Source organism: Suncus etruscus, chromosome 7 (assembly GCF_024139225.1).
Source record: "Suncus etruscus isolate mSunEtr1 chromosome 7, mSunEtr1.pri.cur, whole genome shotgun sequence".
Classification (NCBI taxonomy): domain Eukaryota; kingdom Metazoa; phylum Chordata; class Mammalia; order Eulipotyphla; family Soricidae; genus Suncus; species Suncus etruscus.
In genome coordinates, this window is record NC_064854.1 from 67,450,311 (window position 1) to 67,467,994 (window position 17,684).

The window sequence follows — 17,684 nt, forward strand, 5'->3', positions numbered from 1 at the left end:
ACACTGAAAACTATCATAATAATGTGAATGAATGAGCGAAAAAGAAAGCCTGTCTCGAGTACAGGTGTTGGTGGAGTGGGGAGTTGGTAGATCCAGGAAACTGGTGGTGGGAATCCTGCACTGGTGAAGGGGGGTGTTCTTTACATGACTGTAATCATACAACTATAATTATATTTGTAATCATGATGTTTAAATAAAGATAATTTATAAAAAAGAAAGCCATAATATTGCATATGGTTGTTACTATTACAAGTTATTTGATTTATAAAATTGATCTTTGAGTAGTTCTTTTAGAGTTAGTTTGCTTAGGAATACAATAATTTTATAGAAGAAATGTTATTAATTTTTACTGTTTTTCCAGACAATTTTGAGATAGTTAAGCTTGATATATATTTATTTTTATAATATCTTTATTTAAGCTTAATGTTTTTTTATTTAGTGTTGGGTCAAAATAGATATAAATGAATCATTCTTTCAATTGAATATAATTATACAGTGGTATTGTTTAGTTGTAATAGAATGTACCAGAATTTAAAAGACATTATACCAATTAGTTGTAAATATGTTGAAGGTTTATTTCCATTTTAAAATTAATTGAGCAATTTTATACAGAATTTATAATGTATATTTTTGGACTAAAAATGAAGGAGTTCTTTATTTTCTCAAGAGGTTCTATATTCTCATAATTCTTGGCTACTTATACCTAGCTACTTTCAAATTGCAGTTACTGGAAAAATTCTCTCTGTCCTGAATCCTTTCATAACATAGTAAGATAGCTGAAGAAAAAGGATTTTTCTTTTACTTCATTACCATAAAATATAACTAAAACTGTTTCTAAGTTTTGCTTTCTATTACATGACTCTAAGAAGATACAGCTATGTAAATCTATCAAGTATTTCTATATATTTCTGAGGCTTGCCTAAAGATGAAAATAAAGGGAAAGTTTTTAGTGATATTTGCATATTTTATAATATACAGTTAATCTTTTCTCTTTATAGACTTTTAAAAATGGGATATAATACATAAAAATTAAATATATTTCTTAAAATATATAACTTCATATACATTATTTTTTCTCACATGTTTAACTTACCAAAATCAGGAGGCAACTTGAAGCCAATTTTGTATGCTCAGGGATGGTGGAAAACACTGACAAAATCAAGCAACCAAAGACAAGAAGGAAACTGAAAAACAACAAAAGAGGAGAAATCTGATAAGAAATCTTATCATGAAAGCTTATTTTTTTTGTTTCCAATGCATAAAACACTAAATAATTTGGGTTGGTGAAATAATAAAGCCTAAGATGGGAATTATCCCTTTTGAATATCTGATATGTAAAATGGATTTCCCTTGGTCCTTAGAGTCTATTTTTATAAAGATTTTATTGGCACAATTCACATCCATTCACACTATATTATGGCTATAAAATTTTTACTCTCTGCACCCTTAGATAAAAAGAATGTTGACCTGAGAAGGGCACCCTGTATTCTTTTATTTCTTTATATTAATCTTAAACAGAATCAGAGTAGCCATTCATATTTGCTTCTGTTCTGTTGGATAATAATGACTATCACCATAGAAAGTTTATAAATTGAACATACTAAGTCCCTTCTACATGAACTATTCACATCTTACTCACAAATTGATGGAGTGGAAATAGAAATTCTCATTTTATAGATAGGAAGACAAAACTAGGACCATTGTGTAATTCAGCAACTCATCTAGATGTATAGCAGCAATAGGGTTTCAGCACCTTCTATCCTTCAGATATCACACAATTTTATTAAATCAGCATGCACATATGAGAATGATAATGGTACTCTGTGGTCAGTAAGATTTGGAGGGAACTTGTTTTTTTCTTTAAATTAGGAGTAAAGTAATAGTCACTCTAAATGAAATAAGTCCCCATGGGAGAGATATCTACTAGTAAAAAAAAATCACATAAGTCATGATGTTAATAACTAGCTATAATACTTTAACTCATATTTTAAATTATACTTAAAATGACTATAATGCCATGGAAATTATAAATGAGAAATCAAACTTCAGTGAATCTACAGACCTTCCTTTGATAAATCTTAATGCAAAAATAAAATTAATAAATTATTGAATTAGTTGGGAAGATAATGTTTAATCAAACGGGTACACGAAACCTCTTGTTCTTCACCCCTGTGAAAGTCAGTTATCTAGATATGCCCCCTTAAATCCTGGCTTAGCAGAAAACATTAGAAAAACAAGTTTCTGGGCCGGAGAGATAGCATGGAGGTTTGCCTTTCATGCAGGATGTCATCAGTTCGAATCCTGGCGTCCCATATGGTCCCCCATGCTTGCCAGGAGCAATTTCTGAGCCTGGAGCCAGGAATAACCCCTGAGCATTGCCAGGTGTGACCCAAAAACCACAAAACAAACAAACAAAAAACACCAAGTTTCCAAAGGGGGTGCAATTTTCATCATATACTTAATTCTTGTTTGTTTTCTGGGCCATACCAAGCAGTGATCTGGTGTTACTCCTGGCTCTGCACTCAGAAATTACTCCTGCAGGGTTGGGGGACCATATTGGATGCCGGGAGTTGAGCCTGGGTTGGCCGTGTGCAAAGCAAATGCCCTAGCCACTGTGTCATGGCTCCAGCCTCCATATACTTAATTAAGGCATCTTTTTTTTTTTTTATCAAAGATCATCCCAGTGCTAGTTTTATGATCTATTTATGTTCAAAGTATATCTTTTCACAAGTTTGTGTACTTGTTCCTTTATTAATATTTTAGTGTTGCTTAATGTTTGTTTTCCATTTGCTTTCTGCCAGCATTTTTGAGGATTGTCCCAGGTACAATTTATCCTTGGAAGTCAGCTAGACTCATTAAGAAAACTTTGACAGATGGGAGATACCTTGGATGTGTTCAATAATATGGAATCATGGGATTAAAATATAAATGCAAATAAGTAGTTAGTATATTAAGAAAAATTTCCAAAGAGAATTAAAATGCAGTATAAATTTTTATGTATTTTTAAATTTTGCTTTGATAATGTGTAGTTTAATATATTTGATGAAAATCCTTATGAGTGTAATATGAAGACTGGCTTCTACATGTTGTTGGAAGTGACAATTGACACTTGTTGCCTCATAAAATCAAAATCTTACCATTAAAGGAAATTACTAAAATCCAATCCTTTCTTTTAGCAGTTTATATTTACATTTCTTTCTAAACTTGAAAGTTTGTAAAATTACTTTCTGCATAACTTTCCTTAAAAGAAGAATATTTTCAACAAATAAAACAACCCTATCTCCTTCCATAAAAAATATTTTGCACCTTATATAAATAACACTATTTGATTCCCATTACAAAGTACTATAAATTAAATATAGCACTTTTATTGTCTTTAGAGTGGTTTGTAATACTTGATTAAAACATTGCATTATTATTTTTTGTAGTGCTTTACATATCAATAAAGACCTGTCAATAAATACAATACTATAATCTCCATGGAAGGACACATTTAGAGTCATAAGCTCACAGTTTTTAAGCATTTCATCTATGTAGCTGAAAGAGAAAATCAGAAAATCTCTTCAACAAACTACATTGGAGAAAGTGGGATACTGCATAAAAAATATGGAACAGAATCACTAATTTATTATTAAACAAAAATAAATCAAATGAATTAAAGTTTTGGATATTAGAAACCCAAGTCCAAAATACATAGAAGGAAACATAAATAAAAAACCAAACAAAAGAAAGATAGTCTCCATATCTTGAAAATGGGAAGATTCTAATTTCTGTTCTTTGTTGCCCTCCTGTATGCATATATCTCAAGTCTAAGTTTCTTGGAGACTCTTGATTTGTCTGTATGAACTAAAAAGGATTTTATGGGGCTGAAACAATAGTACAGAAGATCTAGTATTTGTCTTGCATGAAATTTACATATGTTTATCCAGGCTCTCCTTATGGCCCACAAAGCCTCTTCTGAAGTGATTTCTGAGCACAAAGCCAGGAATAATCCCAGAACACCTGCCAGATGTAGCCCCTCTCCCCCCAAAAAGAATTCTTGTCTACCAAAGTTAATAGAAAATTTTCTATGTTAAAATACATACTTTTAGTTTATTAAATGGTAGAAACAATCTATGTCTGAGCGGAATGGATGGGGAAGACTATTGGTAAATAGAACAAGTCAATAATGCAGCATTCTTATAGGGGCCATCATAGACCTGTAACTTAGAAAGCCATCATTTAGGTTCTCAGTTGTGCAAGGACATATTGTGTCTTTTCCAGAATAAATAATGAATACTTAAAATCAGTATTTAGCATTTCCTTACTTTAAAAAATATGATAATACTGTAGTAATCAAAACAGCTTGATACTGAATGAAAGCAGACACTCTAACATAATAAAATTAAAAATTCATAAATAAATTTGATACATGGACAGCTAACTTAGGATAAAAGAGTTAAGTAAAATAAGTGGAGCAATGAAAGTCTCTTCAAATAATAGTACTGGGAAAACTAGTAACCTACATTTTAAAAATTTATTTGGATTTTTATCTCATATCATTCACAAAAATTAATTCAAAATGAACTAGGAAGATTGATATAAGACCCAAATCAAAAAAAATAAAGTGGAAAAAAACAGGCAGAACTCTGCTTTGGTTAAATAAAACAACAAGAATTAACAATAATACTATACAAACAAAATATGCTGTACTACAAGAAACAATGACTGAAATAGAAATATACCCTACTATGCAGAAGAAAATATTTGTACAATCTATATCTGACATTGCGCTAATATCTAAGATACACGAATTTTCAAAATTTGAAAACAAAATAAACAACCCTTTAAAAATGTGGATAGGAAATGATCAGTCACTTCAACAAATAAAGTATACATGTGGCCTACAAACATAAAAATCGTTCATTATGACAGCATTAGGGATATGAAAGTAAAATAATAAGATATAATCATAATCCAGTGAAAATGGTCTATGTCATAAAACCCAGAAATAAATAATGTTGGTGAAGATTTGGTGGAAAGAAATCCTCTTTCACTATTGGTAGGAATGTTGACTGGTTCAACTTCATAGAAATGAAAGACATTATGAAGTTCTAAAATCATTAAAATGTGACCATTGCTTGACACTTATCCCTGGAACACAAAAGATTAATTCAAGAAAATGTGGACACACCTGTTGAAATAATATTTACAATAGCCAAGCTCTGGAAACAACCCAAACATCCATTATAAATAAGTGGATAGAGAAATTATGGTACAAACACATAATGAAATATTACTCAGCAACAAGAAAATAAAAATATTGCTTTTTGTTATAGCTTAGATGCAATTAGAAAGTGTCATGTGTAAAATAATTCAGGGGGAGGGGCAAATGGTTGATGACATATCTTATGTAGTATATAAATAAAAACAAATGGAAAAAATAATTTTTTAAAAATAATTTTTATTTTGACCAAAGTGAATTACAAATCTTTCAGAGTAATATTTTAGGTACATATTTACATTGAATCAGGGGCATTCCCACCACCAGTGATGTCCTCCCTCCATCCCTGTTCCCAGCATGCATCCCATATCCCCCTCCTTTGCCCCTAGGCTGCTGGAATAAGTGATCCCCTCTGTGTCTAGCTTGTTGTAGATTGGGTATCAATTCTGTTGCATTGGGTTTGGATTTGGTGTTTAAGTCTGATCAATTTTTTATTTTTACTCAATGTTCATACGCCTGTTTGGTCTTGTGCCCTCCATTATTTCCCCCTGAATTTGTGAAGCAGAACCAGATGATTCAAGTTATGTGTTTGTTTGAAGGAAAGAAAAAATATGGGGAGGGGGAGATCAAACAAAAAACCACGAGGAGTCCATCTAAAGGTTATAAATATCAATTTAAGAGAAGAAAAAGAAAAAAATGAAGAAAAACATAACAAAAATACAACCCCCCAAAACCCAGACAAACAAGAAAACAAAAACAACAACCCCCCTAATAAAATAGGAACAACAACAAAAAATATATCAGAAATAAAACAAAAACCCAAAAAGCACCACAGCAATAAAGACAAGAACCAAACAATAACCACAATCCTAAAATAAAAACAAAACTAAAAAAATTTTGTGCTGATTTTTTTGCATAGACACAGTAAATTTTGGGGAGATTAGAAAGGAAATTCCCTTGACCTAAAAGTTATAAAGTTTCTCCACCATTGAAGCGTAATGTTATGAGAATAATTACAGGCTCCGCACATGCTCTTTTACTCTCCCCTAGTCTTTTTGAGGTGTTTGGAAAATGGAAAGATAATACTTTTGAAAACTAACCCTTGTAGTTTGAAATCTTATCTGAGATTACCAAGGATGAGATGGGAAGGGAATAGGGGTGTGGAGAGGAATTTTGTAGAATATAATGATATAAGAATATTGGTGGTGGATTTTTGGCAATTCAATGGTGACAGAGGAGCACTAAACTTGCACATCAAAAACATAAACTTTCTTAATACTGTTTTATGATGCTATTATATCTGATTTAGCTTTTGTGAAAAGCAATATGAAGATTTATCAAAAACAATGTAAGTCCTCTATAACCATTAATACTACTTTTTGACTACTGCCCCCAACAAAAAAATAAACTTGAAAGGACATATGCACACTTACATTCATCACAGCAATTATTAAAATAGTCAAAATATGGAAACAACCCAAATGCTCAACTACAGATCAATGGAGTAAATTGTGGTGTTTATATACACAACAGAATACTTTGCAGATCTAAGAAAGAACAAAATCATACAATGTTCTACAACATGGATGGGAAGAGAGGACATTGTGTTGAGTGAAGTCAGAAGTAAATGGATAGGTACAAAATGATCTCACTCATATGTGATACTTAAAGTTATACAGCAAGGTGTCAACAAAGGGCCAAAGACTATGAGAGAACTGATTTACAAAACAGTTTGTAATGAGGATTTGAAATAAAGGTGCACAGTAGTGATGGGGATAGCATTGAAATTTATCCATAGGAAACCATCATTAATAATATTGCAAGTTGGGCCAGAGAGATAGCATGGAGGTAAGGCATTGCCTTATTGGTTTGAATCTGGCATCCCATATGGTCCCCCGAGCCTGCCAGGAGTGATTTCTGAGTGTGGAGCCAGAGTGACCCCTGAGCACTGCCGGGTGTTACCCAAAAACAAACAAACAAACAAACAAAAAATAATATTGCAAATTAAATGCCTCAATTCATAAAATAACATAAACTTTAAGATTAACATTCATGCTACCTCAAGAACCATAATTATGTTAAAATTCTGCATGTCTGTAAAATATGATGTCATTCAAACAAAATTATGCAGTTTGCCTTGGCATAAACAGTATAACTTGACTTTATTTACCAGTTAAAGTCTTTGCTTGCTACTAGAATGTAGTGAAGCACTTCCATTGCCAGTAAGTCTAGATCTCAGAGACTGTTTAAAAATATCCAGACCATCTTGTTCTGCTTCACAAATTGAGGAGAAAAATCATAGAGGGTACCAAGACCAAACAGGCATATGGACAATGAGTAAAAATAAAAAGATGATCAGACTTAAACACCAAATCCAAAGCCAATGACAACAGAATCGATACCCAATCTACAAAAAGCTAGAACCAGAGGGGACCACTTATGCTAGCAGCCCGGGGGGGAGGTATGGAAGTGGAATATGGGATGCATGCTGGGAACGGGGGTGGAGGGAGGACAACCTTGGTGATGGGAATTCACCTGATTCAATGTAAATATGCACCTAAAATATTACTGTGAAAGATATGTAATCCACTTTGGTCAAAATTAAAATTATTATTATAAAAATATACAGACTACTAATCTATCATATCTAAAGTTTCACATTTCAAGCTATCATATCACATTCTGCAGTGCTCTTCCTCAATTCTTGCAGCAAATACCTCTCAGAAAGTGGGGGTTAAAAGATTGGCTACTTTTGAAAGATGATTTCTTTTCTCCTCTCAAAAATAAGAGAACTACCCAATCTATAACAAGCTATTCACAGAGGGGACCAGTTATGCTAGCAGTCCTGGGGGCAAAGGAAAGAGATATGGGATGAATGCTGGAAACAGGTGTGGAGGGAGGACAACACTGGTGGTGGGAATGCCCATGATTCATTGTCACTATGTACCTTAAAAATTACTGTGAAAGATTTGTAATTCACTTTGTTCAAAATAAAAATTTAAAAAAGAGAACTAAAAATTAATTAAAAATATGTCATTAAGTATACAGAAAGGAAAACGAAATAATGCATATAGTTTAAAGAAAATGGATGAAAAAGAAAAAAAATGAAGCAATCTTCATATTTCATAAGAATAAAGTCATAAACAATGCATGTAACAAAAATATTCTAATGTTTTATATTTTGTTACTCTGCATTTTGGTCCCAAAAAACATCTTCTTATTTTTTGGTTTTGAGCCATATCTCATGATGCTTAAGGATTTATTCTCTCCTAGCTCTGCATTCAGAAATCACTCCAGGCATTGTTTGGGAGACCACATGTCATTCCAGGGATCAAACTAGAGCAAGGCCAACTTAAAAGCTGTACTTACCTACTGTACTCTCTCTTTAGACCCTAAACTTATTTATTTGTAAATTTTGGACTCCTCTGCTTTCTTGAAGGTAGGAAACTTATTTATATTATTTGTTACCTTATTGACAGTTATATAAATTCATTTATTTCTGTAACATGAATAAATCAGGATATAACATTAAGCAGAATGTTTAGGTATTCTAGTACAGCAGAGAACAGTAGTGAATAAAATGAACAAAAAATTCATACCCTTACAGTACAATATACTAGTAGGAGATATAGGTCATAAGCAATTCAGTAGATAAAAATACAATTCAGTAGATAAAAATACATAGCATTAGAGAGTGACAAATAAGAAAGAAGCAAAAAAAATAAGGCAGATAAAGACAGGATTCAGATATGTGGCATCTAAAATCATGACAGAGTATCAGGGAAAGATTTATAAAAATGCCACTTATTGAATTTCTAAAGTAAAACTGCACAATCCATTAAGGCCATCCAGAACTTCTTCCTTAAGCAGGGACTCTGCCTTTTCTTTTTCTTTTTTAATGTCTAGTCATTGTTTTAAACTCATGGCTCCTTTCTCTTGTTATTCTTGCTTGTGAGAGTCTCATCAGAACTTCCTCTAATCTTCAGAGAGATCATCTTGGAAGGCCTGTCTCCTTTCCCTTTTTAGCACAATTACATGCTGTGATATACTAATGTAAATCATAACAGGTTTTAATTCTGTGTGCTGCTTTTATTGCTTACAGCCAGAGTCATCAAGTCTTGTGTCAGCTGGTGCCCAACTCCTGCTTTTTATCCAAACTGCTGTCTACATTTTTGCATGACGTATCTCTCAAGTTACTCACTTCATTTGACTTTAACAAGGAACTAAATAACAAGCAAATAACAAGTAAATAAATACAGATTGAGTTAACAGCCAGTTGAGCACCACATTCATCACACTGTAACATCTAGATTACACTCTGAATTATAAAGAATTATAAAGAGTGACTCTTCATGAAAACCTTTAGATATAGCTTCAGTGAGCAACATCTAAGGCAGTGTTTCTGCCTCACTCAGTGTTGCTGCCCTTATTACTCCAAATGACCCATAGAAGTCTCAAATAAATGGGTAGTACCATTGTAACTGTTGGGCCACAGTCAGTACGTGGGAATGAATCTTTGTTCATCATTAAAATGTCCACTAATGACTGCAGACCAAGGCAGCTAGTCTAATGAACAGGCAATCTGATTATTCAGGATGTAGAAAGAGGCCAGAGCAAAGAACAAGCTAATTATAGCCATGAATTAAATGAAAGTTATCCTTAAAGGGCAAGGAAAAGGCAATATTTGTAAAATCTGAGAGTCGGTACTTTCAAAAACATTTTTTCAAGAGATAATTTCAGGGCTGACACCATGGAAAATAATCCAGTATAATAGTTTTGATAATATGATCCTACAAGGTTAAATTTTCCATGCCTTGTTTCAAAGGGTCTAAAGTTTATATAAGAAAGTGTGCTATGTCAGAGGTTGAAAATATATGTTAAATGATGTTTGACAAGTGTTTGGCTTAAATAATTTTTCCATAGAAAAGTCTGCACATTTAGTAGACAAATAATAACTCAATCAATGTGATTTTCTGGAACTTTGTGGTAATGGCCATTATTTTACCTGAAAATAAAAATAATAATTCTGAGATAGATTTATTTGAAGAGTACAGCTGGAGATTAAAAATAAAAGCAAAAAAAGATGTGCATAAAGGTATTTACTTTAAAGAAAAACAAAAAGCTATTTTGAAATGGTATATTTGACAAATTACATTAAAGATCAGTAGTGGGTAATACTCAGAAATTAGTTATGGCTGCTTCAGAGCTGCCTGAGACTGGATTTCATCAGCGATCCTGCTGGTGATCCTGCTTGCCTCAGAGCTGCTTGAGACTGGATTTCATCAGCGTTCCTGCTGGTGATCCTGCCTGCTTCAAAGCTACATAAGACTGGATTTTATCTGCGTTCCTGCTGTTGATCTTGCCTGCTTCAGAGGTGGGTCCGGACTTATACACACTGATTCCTGCTGGTTTCTGATGGGTGTCAGAAGGGCACAAAAGCCATCTTGGGCCATAGTGCTTCCAGCCGCCTGAGACTGGATTTCATCAGCATTCCTGTGGGCGATCCTGCCTACTACAAAAAGTTCTTGGCTGGCTCCACCCTCCTGCTGTGCCTTGGATGACCCTGAGGACTTGAAGGGAACTCTTTGCTTTGCTTGTCTGTCTTCCCTGAATACTTGAAGCTCTACTCAGAGGCCTAGGAAGCGCAACCCCCCCAAAATAACTGTCATCTAGAGGCCGCAGAAGAGCGCGGCCACTCCGCTTCATGGCCACAACTCTTTCTAGCCAATGAACCCCATCACAACACGCAGGAAAAACCACACTACAAGCTTGACAATGGGGGAAACCTTCCAGGTAACAACATGCACAGAGAATGAAGATGAAAGCTGGGACGACCTAATAAATTCCAGCCACCTGATTAATCTCTCAGATAAGGAACTTAAAATAGCAATATGGAAGATGTTTGTAGAACTCAAAAAACAAACAAAACAAAACAACATAGATCGATCTGAACAGAACACAAAGACAGAAATCAGAAAACTCCAAACTCAAATGACAGATCTGAAAAACACGGTAGTTCAACTGAAAACCTCAATGGATGGCCTCACCAGCAGGGTTACAGCGGCTGAGGAAAGAATTGGAGTACTGGAAGATGTGATTCAGAAAAACTCAACACAGCAGAAGAAATTGGAAAAGAACCTTAAGACAAATGAACAGACAATGGAAAAAGTACTCAAGGAATGTGAACAGATGAAAATAGAAGTCTTTGATAAACTCAACAGAAACAACATAAGAATCATTGGAGTTCCAGAGACCCAGGTAAGAGATCTCCAGGAAGAATCAACTGTCAAAGACATCATCAAAGAGATACTCCCTGAGTTAAAGACTACATGCAATCAAATCCTGCATGCCCAAAGAGTACCAGCTAAAAGAGACCCAAAGAAAAACACCCCAAGACATATCCTCATTACAATGACAAATCCCAGAGATATAGAATACTGAAAGCAGCAAGATCAAAAAGGGAAATGAAATTCAAAGGAGCATCCCTAAGACTTAGAGCAGACATGTCACAAGAAACTCTCAAGGCCAGAAGACATTGGTGGGATATTGTGACAAGACTGAATGAAATGAACGCCTCACCAAGAATACTGCACACAGCTCGAATTACGTTCAGGTTTGAAGGAAGAATACAAAGCTTCATGGATAAACAACAGCTCAGAAACTTCACAGATGATAAACCAGCCTTAAAGAAAAAACAGACAGGTCTACTCTAAGACAAGAGAGACCAACAAACACAGCAAACTTATCTATATAATATTAATATTAAAGATAATATTAAATCCTATGACAATCATCTGCATTAATGTCAATGGATTAAATTCACCAATTAAAAGACACAGAGTGGCAAAATGGGTCAAAAAGATGAATTTAATCTTCTGCTGCCTACAAGAAACACATCTGAATAGTCAGAACATACATAGACTCAAAATCAAAGGCTGGAGGAAAATCATCCAAACAAACAACACCCTCAAAAAAGCTGGGGTGGCCATATTAATATCTGATGACATCAAATTTATACTCAGGAAAGTGGTAAGAGACAAAGATGGACACAATGTACTAATCAAGGGATACGTGCAACAGGAAGAAATCAGACTATTAAACATATATGCATCCAATGAGGACCAGCAAATTATCTAATACAGTTACTGACAAACATGAAAGAAGAAATCAATAATAACACAATCATTGTGGGAGACCTCAAAACGGCCCTATCAACACTTGATAGGTCAACCAGCCAGAAACCCAACAAAAACATACTAGCCTTGAAAAGAGTAATGGAAGAAAGAGGACTAGTAGATATATATAGGGCACTCCATCCCAAAAAACATGGATACACATTCTTCTCCAATGTACATGGGTCATTCTCCAGGATAGACTACATGCTGTCATATAAAACATAACTCCATAAAATCAGGAGGATAGAAATCTTGCAGGCTATCTTTCTTGACCACAAGGCTTTAAAATTAGATGTGAACTACAAAGGCACACAGAAGAAAAACCTTAACAATTGGAAATTAAACACCCTGCTACTAAACAACCAGTGGGTCCTAGATGAAATCAAAAAGGAAATCAAAACTTTCCTGGAAATAAATAATAATGAAGACACAAACTGCCAGAATCTATGGGACACAGCAAAAGCAGTCCTGAGAGGAAAATTTATAGCTCTACAAGCACACACCAGGAAAAAAGAAGGGGCATACCTGAATAACTTAATGAGACAGCTCAAAGAATTAGAAAATGACCAACAAAAGAACGAAAAATAGGGAAACAGAAGGAAATAACAAAGCTGAAAGCAGAACTCAATGAAGTGGAAAACCAAAAAACAATCTGAAAGATCAACGAAAGCAGAAGATGGTTCTTTGAAAAAATAAACAAGATAGATAGACCACTGACAAAACTAACAAAGAGAAAGAGAGAGAGAGAGAAACTTGATAACTCGTATTAGGAATGAAAAAGGAGAGATCACTACTGATATGACAGAGATTCAAAGGGTAATCAGAAACTACTTTGAGAAACTCTACGCCACTAAAAATGAGAACCTGGAAGAAATGGATTAATTCTTGGACTCTTATAATCTTCCATGGTTGAAGGAAGAGGATATAGCATATATAAACACCCCCATCACCATTGATGAAATTAAAACGGTAAACAAATGTCTGCCCAAAAACAAAAGCCTAGGCCCAGATGGATTCAATAATGAATTTTTTCACACTTTCCAAGAGGAACTATTACCAATCCTGGAAGACTCTTTCATGAAATTGAACAAAAAAAAAAAAAACACTTCCAAATAGCTTTTATGAAGCCAACATCACATTAACACCTAAACCAGACAGAGATGCTACGAAAAAAGAAAACTACAGACCAATATCCCTGATGAATACAGATGCAAAGATCCTCAACCAAATCCTGGCAAATAGAATTCAATGCCTCATTAAGATGATCATCCACTACGATCAAGTAGGTTTCATCCCAGGAATGCAAGGCTGGTTTAACATCCGTAAATCTATCAACATAATTTACAACATCAACAAGAAAAATAAAAACCACATGATCATATCAATAGATGCAGAGAAAGCATTTGATAAGTTCCAACACCCATTTTTGATCAAAACTCTCAGCAAGATGGGAATGGAAGGAACCTTTCTCAATATAGTTAAGGCCATCTACCACAAGCTATTGGCAAATATTATCCTCAATGGAGAAAAACTAATAGATTTCCCTCTAAATTCTGGCACAAGACAAGGCTGTCCTCTCTCACCACTCCTATTCAACATAGCACTGATGAAGTACTCACTATAGCGATTAGGCAAGAAAAAGATATTAAGGGAATCCAGACAGGAAAGGAAGAAGTCAAGCTCTCACTGTTTACAGATGACATGATACTCAGAAAACCCTAAACTCGACCAAAAAGCTTCTAGAAACAATAGACTCATATAGCAAGGTGGCAGGCTATAAAGTGAACACAGAAAAATCAATAGCCTTTCTATACACCAATAGTAATAAGGAAGAAATGGACATTAAGAAAACAACCCCATTCACAATAGTGCCACACAAACTCAAATATCCTTGAATCAACTTGACTAAAAATGTGAAGGACCTATACAAAGAAAAGTATAAAACTCTGCTCCAAGAAGTAAGAGAGGACACGTGGAAATGGAAACACATACCCTGCTCATGGATTGGCAGGATTAACATCATCAAAATGGCAATACTCCCCAAGGCATTATACAGATTTAATGCAATCCCTCTAAAGATATCCATGACATTCTTCAAAGAAGTGGCTCAGGCACTTTTGAAATTCGTTTGGAACAATAAAGACCCTCGAATAGCCAAAGCAATTATTGGGGAAAGAATATTGGAGGAATTACTTTCCCCAACTTTAAACTTTACTATAAAGCAATAGTTATCAAAACAACATGGTATTGGAATAAGGACAGGCCCTCAGATCAGTGGAATAGGCTTGAATACTCAGAAAATGTTCCCCAGACATACAATCACCTAATATTTGATAAAGGAGCAAGAAATTCTAAATGGAGCAAAGAAAGCCTCTTCAACAAGTGGTGTTGGCACAACTGGATATCCACTTGCAAAAAATGGAAGTTAGACCCCCAGCTAACATCATGTACAAAGGTAAAATCCAAATCGATTAAAGACCTCGATATCAGACCCAAAACTATAAGATATATAGAAGAACACGTTGGCAAAACACTCCAGGACATTGAGACTGCAGGCATATTCAAGGAGGAAACTGCACTCTCTAAGCAAGTAAAAGCAGAGATTAACAGATGGGAATATATTAAGCTGAGAAGCTTCTGCTCCTCAAAGGAAATAGCTCCCACGATATAAGAGCCACCCACTGAGTGGGAGAAACTATTCACCCAATACCCATCAAATAAGGGGCTAATATCCAAAATATACAAGGTACTGATAGAAATATACAAGAAAAATATCTAATCCCATCAAAAAATGGGGAGAAGAAATGGACAGACACTTTGACAAAGAAGAAATACAAATGGCCAAAAGACACATGAAAAAATGCTCCACATCACTAATCATCAGGGAGATGCAAATCAAAACAACTATGAGGTACCACCTCACACCACAGAGAATGGCACACATCACAAAGAATGAGAATAAACAGTGTTGGCGGGGATGTGGAGAGAAAGGAACTCTTATCCACTGCTGGTGGGAATGCCATCTAGTTCAACCTTTATGGAAAGCGATATGGAGATTCCTCCAAAAACTGGAAATCGAGCTCCCATATGATCCAGCTAAACCACTCCTAGGAATATACCCTAGGAACACAAAAATACAATACAAAAACCCCTTCCTTACACCTATATTCATTGCAGCAGTATTTACCATAGCAAGACTGTGGAAACAACCAAGATGCCCTTCAACAGATGAATGGCTAAAGAAACTTTGGTACATATACACAATGGAATATTATGCAGCTGTCAGGGGAGATGAAGTCTTGAAATTTTCCTATACATGGATGTACACAGAATCTATTATGCTGAGTGAAATAAGTCAGAGAGAGAGAGAGAGAGAGAAAAATGCAGAATGGTCTCATTCATCTATGGGTTTTAAGAAAAATGAAAGACATTCTTGCAATAATAATTTTCAGACACAAAAGAGAAAAGAGCTGGAAGTTACAGCTCACCTCATGAAGCTCACCAGAAAGAGTGATGAGTTTAGTTAGAGAAATAACTACATTTTGAACTGTCCTAATAATGAGAATGTATGAGGAAAATGGAAAGCCTGTCTAGAGTACAGGCGGACTTCGGGTGGGGAGGAGGGAGATTTGGGACATTGGTGATGGGAACGTTGCACTGGTGATGGGTGGTGTTTTATATATATATATATATATATATATATATATAAAAAGATAAAATTGGGTTCTTTCTGCTCAAAAAACAACTATGGTACATATACATAATGGAATATTATGCAGCTGTCAGGAGAGATGAAATCATGAAATTTTCCTACACATGGAATCTATCATGCTGAGTGAAATAAGTCAGAGGGAGAGAGAGATGCAGAATAGTCTCACTCATCTATGGGTTTTTAGAAAAAATAAAAGTCATTTTTGCAAGAATCCTCAGAGACAATGAGAGGAGGGCTGGAACTTCCAGCTCATTTCATGAAGCTCACCACAAAAAGTGGTGAGTGCAGTTATAGAAATAACTACTCAGAGAATTACCATAATCATGTGAATGTATGAGGAAACTGGAAAGCCTGTCTGGAGTACAGGTGGAGTGGGGTGGGATGGAGGGATATTTGGGACATTGGTGATGGGAATGTTGCACTGGTGAAGGGGGTGTTCTTTACATGACTGAAACCTAATCAGAATCATATATGTAATCAAGATATTTAAATAAAGGAAAAAATCAGTAGTGAATTTTATTAGCTCCATATCAATATGGTTTAAAAAAGGTATCCTGAAATCACCATTTCTTGAAGATCTGACTGTAGATCTCTGTGAAAAATATACACAAAAGAAGCCATTGCTTTTCATGCAATGAAAATTTTTGTCGGAGGGGGCTACCTCCAAATTATGCTCAGGGATCAAGACAGGTGCTATTGGGGTCCACCTTGGCAGTGTAAGATAAAACTTGGCGCCAGGAGTCAAACTTTGGTGCTTCTGACCCTTGAGCTTTCTCTTTGGAACCACAATGAGGGTTTAGAAGCTCTAAAAGACTAAAAATTTAAGATTAATAGAGCCAGGTTATGTTATGGTGGCTGTAGAGTGAGTAATTGCTACTGATTTTCTCTCCTCTATTTAGCTTACTGAAATAATATAGTAAAGTAACTACAATAGCAGAAAACAAAATCTTTCCAAATAGTGTACTCTTGGCAGTAGACTTCATGATGTGGTACAACATTAGGAAAAAAAGCTCAGCAGATATATGTCTCAAGAGAGTAATAACCATAAACTCTGAATCTATAACACATGGAAGTCCCTGCCCAAGGAATTTGGATGATGGATGTCTCTCTTGGAACAGGTTTCAATGACACTTTCTGCTTTCAGTGACCCCAGTTGAAAGAACTCCGAAAGCAAGCATCATACATTTATGTAGTCACTGAACTATTTCATGGATCAGTAAAGTTGGTAAACAGTGGACAGACACTAAACAAACATTTGCAGTCTCCAAGAAACTCTTTTAGGATATTTTCTTGCCACTGTTCTATAGATTAGATCAAAACATTGAAGTTGGTGTGTACATGCAGACATAAAATTAAAAATGAAAAGGGGGGCTGGAGAGATAGCATGGAGGTAAGGCGTTTGCCTTTCATGTAAGAGGTCATCGGTTCGAATCCCAGCGTCCCATATGGTCCCCCGTGCCTGCCAGGAGCAATTTCTGAGCATGGAGCCAGGAGTAACCCCTGAGCACTGCCGGGTGTGACCCAAAAACCACAAAAAAAAAATGAAAAGGGATACAAAAATGTTGCAAATTTTATTATATAGTTTTCAGTAAAA

General features: G+C 35.0%; 1 protein-coding gene across 1 annotated transcript in view; it reads right to left on the reverse strand.

Moving 5' to 3' along the window:
• Nucleotides 1-17,684, reverse strand: part of KCNQ5 (potassium voltage-gated channel subfamily Q member 5) — a 722,711-nt gene that overhangs the window by 327,423 nt on the left and 377,604 nt on the right. The window contains 1 exon segment of the mRNA XM_049777012.1: nucleotides 1,094-1,184. Coding sequence (XP_049632969.1) covers nucleotides 1,094-1,184 — 91 coding nt within the window.